General features: G+C 41.3%; 1 protein-coding gene across 1 annotated transcript in view; it reads right to left on the bottom strand.

The window, feature by feature from the left end:
- The window catches only part of LOC110509959 (pyruvate carboxylase, mitochondrial), a 108,021-nt gene extending 100,836 nt beyond the window's left edge, over nt 1-7,185 (bottom strand). Inside the window, exons 1-3 of the mRNA XM_036967814.2 lie at nt 6,636-7,185; nt 413-554; nt 82-266 (exon numbers count right to left, since the gene is read on the bottom strand). Coding sequence (XP_036823709.1) covers nt 82-266; nt 413-554 — 327 coding nt within the window. The 5' untranslated portion in view covers nt 6,636-7,185. The remainder of the gene's footprint in view (nt 1-81; nt 267-412; nt 555-6,635) is intronic.
- Between the last annotated feature and the right edge of the window lie 3,141 nt (nt 7,186-10,326).

Raw genomic sequence — 10,326 nt, forward strand, 5'->3', positions numbered from 1 at the left:
AAAACGATGTGGAAAAAACATGTAAAGCTGTGATCTTTAAGAGCAGTAACAGTTTCCAAAATATATTTTCACATCTCTGACCTTAGCAACTTTGATGATGTCAGGGATGTCCAGGTAGGCGGCCACGGGCGGCAGGCCCTTCCCTATGAGGTAAGCCTCATCTGCCTTCTGCCTGTGCATCTGGCCGGTGTCTTGCTCAGAGTAGACAGCCACTGTCCGGATCCCCAGCTCAGTGCACGCCCGGAACACACGGATGGCAATCTCACCTACAAGTAGTTGGATTACTCAGCTGTCATTATGCAGTCTCAGGAAAATGGAATCATGTGGTGAGAGGAAACTAGCTACAACAATTTGGCTTACATTTCAGTGTTTTAGTGTCAGAATTACCAAGGTGGGAGAATTGTTACGGTACCTCTATTGGCCACCATGACCTTTTTGATGGGCTTGTATTCCAGTGTCTGAGGGGAGTTGTGGGTGGTGCGAGACAGGCAGCATGCCCTCCTGACAGCCAGTAGCCCCAGGGCCGAACGCATACCTCCAACGTGCAGCAGCATCTTCACAGAGGAAGGGTGTGGTTAAGGAGTAAACAGACAGCCCATGCATGATGCAGCACAGGTCCTGACCTATATACAGTTGTATGGGGACTGACTTCACGGACAGTAAAAATGTACAACTTGTCAAGGCGATAAGATGCAGACAGATAAAATAAGCCTAACACTTCCTTTTGCTTTACCTTGGAAGGAATATGGCAATACTAGATACCTGACTTACCTGTAGAAATATCAGTTGTCTAAAAACATTCGCACCAAACTTTTTTTTTTTTTACCTTAAGTGTACTAAACTGCATTTATACTTGAGATATCACATTAACAGTAAAAGTAATTTTTTTATATGTAAAAAATATACAAATAAAATTGCTGGAGGACATCTTTAACCTCTATTACAGTACACTCTGACCAGACCTCTGGCCTAACACTCCATACCAACTGACTAAACAAGGCATTCATGTGCAACTGCGGGGCCAGTGACAAAAAAACAAAAAAAACAGGAAGTGGAATTTAAAGAAATAGTTTGGTAAACACTTTCCATCTGAACAAATAGTGACTGACTGAACACAGCAGGGGTGGAAGCTCCATGGGACGCAGATGGGAAAGAGTAAAACATTCCAATTCAGAGGACCTGTAGAGGAGATCAATTAGGCAATACTTGATTCATTAGAAAAGGCCAAGGGGAAATTAAATTGGCTTTGAACTTGAACACAATAATTAAATATAAAATGGTTGAATGTCCAACTGCCTCTACTAACACGCCACCCTAGCACACAAATCAATCCAAACCCTTCAGAGTATCCCAAGTGTTGGCCTGTTGATGTGACAATATCATGAGACTGGTCCGCCGATACAGCAGCATTAGTGAGCTCTCGTAGTGACCTCTCGTAACTCCAGCATAACAAAGCTCAGTTGTCCATGGTCCGACCACCAGTTCTACAGATTTGGAAATACCTCATCTGTATAAGTAGTAGTCACATGAACAGGCTAACTGATCAACACTAAGAGGTGGATATGGTTTGATACACCAGAATTCAATCCAAACACTAAAAACGTTTGGCATAAACAGCAATGGCACGTCCACTGCAGCGTTGGCAGGAGCAAGAGACTGATAAGCCATATCACGTTCAGTACTTTGTGATCCCAAATATAGGACATCAAATTAAAAAGTCTGTATCATACAGGCACTTCATTATAGCTATACCTGCACTGCATGATGAAAACGAAACAGATCAGGACAAAACCAAACAAAATACTGCACAAGCGCACATTGCAATAACAGGTTCAAAGGTAAAAAGAAAAAAGGGTAGTTTGCAGGAATGCTCTTTTGATGTCAGATCCCCTTGGTAACAAATATTTGTTTTGCCATGTGGACAAATGATACCATTTATTATGAAATTCTCATGGCACTGTCATGTTGGCATTAGAATAAAACCAAAGAATTGATAAGAAATCCCTAACCATTTTAACCCTAACCTAGTACATTACTGCACCTGACATCCTTTATTTATAACATCCTCAATAAATGCAGGTGAATGAACCTAAGACTTCACTATGTTCCCATGAATAGAAATGATTTGAAAATAAAGCAAAAGGAAAGAGCAGAGGGAGCAGAGTTGGCACAAAAAAAGAAACTAAACGAGGCTAGTCTGAGGCTGAATGAATGGAAGTGGGCCAAATGAAAACAGGATATTCTTGACGACATTCCTCTGGTCCAATCATTTGAGAGACATTACAATAAGCTGCCTTTTAACATAGCCTAGTACATTGTCTTCAACTGTAATTTGACCTGTCAACCATTTCCCTCCTTACTAAAATGAGCTGCAAACGTATTTCATTGTGTTCTGTATTCAAGCTGACAGGGTGTGTTTATGGCTTAATGAGGGCTCTGGAGAAAGTCTGGCACCAAGGACATCACATCAGCAGACTGACCTTGTTGAACAGCCTCTCCATTGTCACCTAAAGTGTCTTCCTTCTAGACAAGAGAAATAGCCCAGCCCTCACATTGTAAAACATGATGGCTACTGTAATAAGTTGACTACCTAATGAGTTAATACTACACAGAGAACTTTCATTGAGATTAAGGTGTTGCCCTATTGCCTGGGGAAAGTACATTGAGCAGTCCGGCAAGTTGAGCCTGCCCCATTTGGGCAGGTCATTGAAAATAACCAAACTGCAAAGAATTCCAGTAGCCTAAACCTGACCTTTCTGGTTCATCCAATTGTATTAGGTGAAATAATTTATGGCAGTCAAGCAAGTTTAGCTTGTTCTGAGATGTTTACTGATTTACTGGAATTCTTAGCATTTGGGTTCTCAGTTTCTAATTCCTTCCCCATGTGTTTTTTTTTTATTTTTAAAGCTCCCAACTTAACGATGGGCAAGTGCCTTTCAGAATGTAACATCAATCCCTGTGACAAACCAACCTATAGCATAGGACTAGGGCCCTAGTGACATGCAGGGACTTCACTACTACCATTAACCAAATATTGCCAATATGTCACTCATAAATACATGGGCCTAAATATGGCCATCAATAACCTGATGACTTTGAAAATGGGCCACGACAGGCAGAAAAAGGTAGTTTACATATTCCATAAAATCAGTCTACATGTAGGCAGGCTTAGTCTCTGTGCTGGTCTTTCCCACCACACAACAGACATACTAGAACATGTTGGGGCAATTAATTGGTCTTAAAACCAGATGACTGAACACGCATACAAACACTCAGTTCAACAAACACTGATGTGGCATATAGTAAATGGTTACCAGTAGGCTGATAGCCAACTAAGAAAAATAAAAGTGGTAGCCTGTTTACTACCATCATTACAAAAGTTCAGTTTTATTCAATTTAGAGGCTGAATACTAAACATTCTGAACACAGTAGCCAAGACATATGCTACTTGTGTTGATAGCACTGAATATAACCAGAGTGCAAGTGTAGCAAGTTGAGGTTGTTGTTGGGTAAACAACCCCACCATGCAGTTATAAACATACATGAGGTATGGAAGCGGTGTTGAAGAAACAAAGCCTCAACTTTATCAACTCATCTGGAACAGTTCTGGCATGCTCTTCACAACAAACACCTGCATTCAACAATTCATTTTAGATTCTGGAAACATGGTGAGTAGGTGAAATGTCTTTTATTTTCTTCACGATTTGCCCGCAATAATCTTCACAGTAACTACAATTGTAGTACAAGGAGTCAATGTCGTAGACCACCATTAAACATATGAGAAGGACTTCTGACCTAATAGAAGTGTTGCAGGAAGCCTACCTTCGGCAAGGTAGCTGGAAAGATTTCTTCAACAACAATAATTCCTGCTCAATTAAGCAACATTTGCCCTAGAGACATTCTCAAACCTCAAAAGATCTAAGCTTGAGTGGAGTACTATGACATGTTGCATAGATCCAGCTATATTAAATAGGAAAAGTGCACTTTCTTTTTTACCAAATCTGCATTCTGGATGTAAATGGCATGTTATAGAAGAGTCCATACACTATTTTTTTTGATTGGTTTTGAAAAATGTACCCCAAACAGCAATGGACTTCCTTATGCACATTTTGCAGTGCCAGGGAGTGGATTAAACAATAAAAGCTCAAAAAACACCCAAGTATCTCATTTTAGAACTGCAACGCTCTCAGTAGTGATCCAGGTCTTTAGATGTTGTACATATGAAAATTGTGTGATTCCAAACTTCAACGTTATATACCACTTTGTGCGACTCATGCCATACTTTTCCGAGTGCTCATGCTATACAGAGAAGTATCACAAGTGGATAGGGGAAATCACTCGAATGGCACAAAATGGAATATAACATTGCAGATATCGCTCGGAATGACAATTTCACATACATCTACAAGACCTGCATCACTATACTGAGAGCATTGCGGTTTCTAGAAGGATGTATATTTAGGTGTTTTTGTGCATGTTTTATCCACGCATTGGCACTGCAGAACAAGCTAAATTTAAGTAAAATTGCAAAAAAGTGTGTGGACTCTACTATAACATGCAATTTACATGTGATTTTCTTTGTGTCAAAATGCAGAGTTAACTTCTCCTTTAAAGGGATACTTCTAGATTTTGGCAATGAGGAAAGTGCAGTTTGAAGTTGCTAACTACCAGACATAAAAATGTTATCCACTAGGTCAGCCGACTCTGGGAAAGTAGAGAAAGGGCTTCATTGCCACAATCCCGAAGTATTCTGTTAAAGGGATTGATCAGCCGGAATCAAACTTAAGACAGTACACGCAAATACACCGACGGTGGAAAACAAAAAGGCTAGCACGAAGAGCATGCCATATTTCAACGTAGTCTCTTTCCCAGCTAAGTGTTTCGTAAGCTAGAAGCCTGGCAAGGGTCACTTGAACCTAGGCCTAAATGCCATCGGTAACCATGACATTCAAAAACCAAGTCTAGCAATGTTGCAGACTGAAAATGTAGGGACAGCTATAGCCCCAAAGCTAGTTCTCTATTGAAGCAAACCTATGTCCCATGTTCCAAATGTACATTAAATTTAAAACTTGCTCTACCCATTGTCAGCTGATTTCTGCCTGTGGAAATGTATCCACAGGAAAGTATTATTAAGCCAACTTCAAAACGCAGGTGTCTGTGTGTGGCTATTATGACTTGTCACCTAAGGCACCTTATGTGCACAAGACAGAAGTAGCCTTCAAGTATGCATACTAACTGAAGTCTGGCAGCTATTTACATGGTTTTGCACATGTGCCAGGTGATAGAAATCTCAATGGCAGTAACGGCAAGCTAAACAGTTGGCTAAGTAATACTACTGCTATGGCCATTTTCTCAAATTTTGACCCGAAAAAAGACAAACCACACAGACAACCGGCAGAGTTAGTACAAAAGTGATTTTGTTCAACAATCTGATTTGTAAGTAAACTTCAAGTGTTTGCAGTGCTTTATTTCAGAAACCGTGTGGTTAGAGCCCTGAATGCTGAGGTATATCAGACCATATACCACAGGTATGACAAAAACATGTTTGTTTTTTTACAGTTCTCATTACATTGGTAACCAGTTTATAATAGCAATAAGGCATCTCGGGGGTTTGCGGTATACGGCCAATATGCCACGGCCAAAGGCTGTAAGCAGGCACGCCGCGTTGCACATAACAGCCCTTAGCCCTGGTATATTGGCCATATACCACACCCCCTAAGACTTATTGCTTAAGTGTATACCAGAAAGCTGGTATCACAGTCTGATTTATTATGCATGGACAGCAGTTGGTAAGATATGAAAAAAGTAGAAACCATAAGGAAATGTCACAATAGATGGTTGGGACACTAATGCACAATAAAGGCTATGCCACCGCAGTGTTCTTCAGACTGGTCCTGCATACCCAAGCCAAGGGTCTGGCCTGCACCTCGGACTTGTCTACACACCTCATGGGTTCCGAGGACAACAATTGAAAAACACTGCTAGGTCTATATCAGAATGAGTCAACAGGAGTCCAAAAGTTACACGTTGTTGCGTGCTATAAACTAGATTTTATAAGAGAATCCTTCCCAGACATTCCCACAGATACATGCACATGAATGAACTGTCCAGACAGTTTCTGTTCCACTGAACTCTTGACCGATTCACCAGTGCTTGGTGCAACACCAAAGTCGAGGTTCTTCACTGATAGAAAGAGCAAACAAACCAATCTCAATCAATGTTCACGTTTGACGTCCATTCGGTGTATTATTTGTCAGTCAGAAGATAGCGAATATGTACATCACTAGTTTTTACTGGAGTCCAAAAGGACATTGTCGCGGATAATTCTAAATGGCTAGCTATGTGGAAATGTCACCATCATTTGGGGGAGTTGTCGGCTGCAGTGTCCACTTTTGCTCGGTGCTTAGTATGCAGCCACCTCACAGCCAACTAACTTCCATGAGAAAGGGCTACAGTAGCTGGCATAGCTAACACGCTAGCTAGCCAACCAACTGTTAACTAGCTAGCAGCTCTGGACCTGCATGTAAAAACATAGTATGATGGATGGATATTGGCCAACTACCACGGGATAAGCAACATAAACAACCCCCAAATGGTCTATTCTTCTCCAAGACTTGTAATGCAAAAAAACTTACCTTACGGTTTCAAGTCTACAGTAGAATGCGTGAATCACTGAGGCTTTAAAGTCTCCCAGCTAACGTTCAGTGGCTATCGGACATTAGCATCGGTGTTGGTGTGGCGCTTTTGACTGTCGCTGGCAGTTCGTTCTTCTCTTCAATCAGCGTAAATTGATCTAGCTGGGTACTGTGATCTACCTCAGTACATGTGGCTGTTATGATTTTTCTGTGCACCCTAGCTAACTTGTCCTCCTTGATGGCTGAAAAAAGTCTGGTGTTAGAATGAGTAGCTAGCTGTCTATTGAGATAAGACATTTAAAGCCATTCAGACGACTCGCCCACCCCTTGGCTACCTGCTATTGGTTAGCTTGTTCCTTACGTCAATTTAGTTTCAAGGGGTGTATTCTTTCCGCTGATTCTGTTGTAAAACGTTTCGCAAACGAAACGAAACAGGGAGAGACCTACCTGAATTTGTCTAACAGAAATTCTCCTTTAAATTTCAAAACGAAACGTTTTTCAACTGTTTGAACTAAGGATTACACCCATTGCTAATGTTTGGAATTAATGTGTGCTATTCGTAATACCCAACGTCAATCAATACACACACACGCACCTGTTCAGCTATTGGTTGACGGGGTAGAGGAATCGTGCAAGGAGTTTATCATGAAACAGCCAGCTAATACTACACAGCACCGTGAAACACAAATGGTGAAATTTGAGTAATTATAACATTGCAGTGTTATTCATTCTACATTTAAAAAATATGTACAGTGCATTCAGAAAGTACTCAAAAGCCTTCACATTTTGTTACATTACAGACGTATTCTAAAATGGATTAATGACTATTTCCCCCCCATCAATCTTCACACAATACCCCATAATCACAAAGTTTTTTATTTTTATTTTTGCAAATATCATAGTTACATAAGCATTCAGACTCTTTACTCAGTACTTTGTTAAAGCACCTTTTGTGGCGATTACAGCCTTGAGTCTTCTTGGGTATGAAGCTACAAGCTTGGCACACCTGATTTGGGGAGTTTATTCCATTCTTCTCTGCAGATCTTCTCAATCTCTGTCAGGTTGGATGGTGAGAGCTGCTGCCCATTTTCAGGTCTCTCCAGAGATGTTCGATCGGGTTCAAGTCCGGGCTCTGGCTGGGCCACTCAAGGATATTCAGAGACTTGTCCCATAGCAACTTCTGCGTTGACTTCGCTGTGTGCTTAGGGTCGTTGTCCTGCTGGAAGGTAAACCTTCTCCCCAGTCTGAGTTTCTGAGCGCTATGTAGCAGGTTTTCATCAATGATCGCTCTGTACTTTGCTCCATTCAGCTTTCCCCTCGATCCTGGCTAGTCTCCCAGTTCCTGCCACTGAAAAACATCCCCACAGCATGATGCTGCCACCACCATGCTTCACCGTAGGACTGGTGCCAGTTCTCCACCAGAAGTGACGCTTGGCATTCAGGCCGAAGAGTTCAATCTTAGTTTCATCAGACCAGAGAATCTTGTTTCTCATGGTCTTAGAGTATTTAGGTGCCTTTTGGCAAACTCCAAGCAGGTGGTCATGTGCATTTTACTGAGGAGTGGCTTCCGTCTGGCCACTCTAACATAAAGGCTTGATTGTGGAGTGCTGCAGAGATGTTTGTCCATCTAGAAGGTGCTACCATCTCCACAGAGAGCTCTGTAAGTGACCATCAGGTTATTGGCCCTTCTCCCCTGATAACTCAGTTTGGCCAGGCGTCCAGCTCTAGGAAGAGTCTTGGTGGCTCCAACATTATTCCATTTAAGAATGATGGAGGCCACTGTGTTCTTGGGGACCTTCCATGCTGCAGACATTTTTTGGTGCCCTTCCCCAGATCTAACCCTCGACACAATCCTGTCTCAGAGCTCGAAGGACAATTCCTTCAACCACATGGCTTGGATTTTGGCTAACATGCATGGTCAACTGTGGGACCTTATATAAACAAGTGTGTGCCTTTCCAAATCATGTCCAATCAATTTAATTTACCACAAGTGGACTCCAATCAAGTTGTAGAAACATCAAGGATGATCATTGGAAACAGGATGCACCTGAGCTCAATTTCGAGTCTCATAGCAAAGGGTCTGAATACTTATGTAAATAATATGTTTTTATGTTTAATACATTTGCAAAAATGTATAAAAACCTGTTTTCACTTTGTCATTATGGGGTATTGTGTTTAGATTGAGGGGATAAAATGTAATCAATATTAAAACAAGGCTGTAACATAACAAAATGTGGAAAAAGCTAAGGGGTCTGAATACATTCCAAATGCACTGTATAGTTCTGGTATTCATTATGCATTGAAGAGATCCTTAGGATTTGTAAAGTCTCTAGTTACCAGGTTAGCATACTGTGTGTGTCCTCCGCCCCTAGCCAATAGACATACATAATTGATTTTCAACTAGGTACAGACCATAAACACAAGATGCACTACTATTGCACAACATTACCAACTAAAGATATTTTGCAAATGTGCAACTAAATGTTGCGATATTAAAACTTGACCGAATAGAGATACAAGGTCAAATACTGTCTGTCCATATTCTTGATATAATTGTCAAACACTTGCTTTCATTGCACAGTACGAGTATACAGTGCATTTGGAAAGCATTCCCACCGCTTGACTTTTTCCACATTGTTACGTTACAGTTTTATTCTAAACTGGTTGAAATGGGGTTTATCCCCCCTTCATCAATCTACAAATACCCAACAACAGCAAAGCAAAAATTGTTTTTTATAAATTTCTGCAAATGTGTTTGTATATATATATATATATATATATATATATATATATATATATATATCACAAAAGTGAGTACACCCCTCACATTTTTGTAAATATTTGAGTATATCTTTTCATGTGACAATACTGAAGAAATGACACTTTGCTACAATGTAAAGTAGTGAGTGTACAGCTTGTATAACAGTGTAAATTTGCTGTCCCCTCAAAAGAACTCAACACACAGCCATTAATGTCTAAACCGCTGGCAACAAAAGTGAGCACACACCTAAGTGAAAATGTCCAAATTGGGCCCAATTAGCCATTTTCCCTCCCCGGTGTCATGTGACTCGTTAGTGTTACAAGGTCTCAGGTGTGAATGGGGAGCAGGTGTGTTAAATTTGGTGTCATCGCTCTCACACTCCCTCATACTGACTGGTCACTGGAAGTTCAACATGGCACTTCATGGCAAAGAACTCTCTGAGGATCTGAAAAAAATAATTGTTGCTCTACATAAAGATGGCCTGGGCTATAAGAAGATTGCCAAGACCCTGAAACTGAGCTGCAGCACGGTGGCCAAGACCAGCGGTTTAACTGGACAGGTTCCACTCAGAACAGGCCTCGCCATGGTCGACCAAAGAAGTTGAGTTCACGTGCTCAGCGTCATATCCAGCGGTTGTCTTTGGGAAATAGACTTATGAGTGCTGCCAGCATTGCTGCAGAGGTTGAAGGGGTGGGGGGTCAGCCTGTCAGTGCTCAGACCATATGCGGTACACTGCATCAAATTGGTCTGCATGGCTGTCGTCCTAGAAGGAAGCCTATTCTGAACATGATGTACAAGAAATCCCGCAAACAGTTTGCTGAAGACAAGCAGACTAAGGACATGGATTACTGGAACCATGTCCTGTGGTCTGATGAGACCAATATAAACTTATTTGGTTCAGATGGTGTCAAGCGTGTGTGGCGGCAACCA

The sequence above is a fragment of the Oncorhynchus mykiss genome, chromosome 29 (genome assembly GCF_057628025.1).
Source record: "Oncorhynchus mykiss isolate SJ-2025 chromosome 29, ASM5762802v1, whole genome shotgun sequence".
Lineage (NCBI taxonomy): Eukaryota > Metazoa > Chordata > Actinopteri > Salmoniformes > Salmonidae > Oncorhynchus > Oncorhynchus mykiss.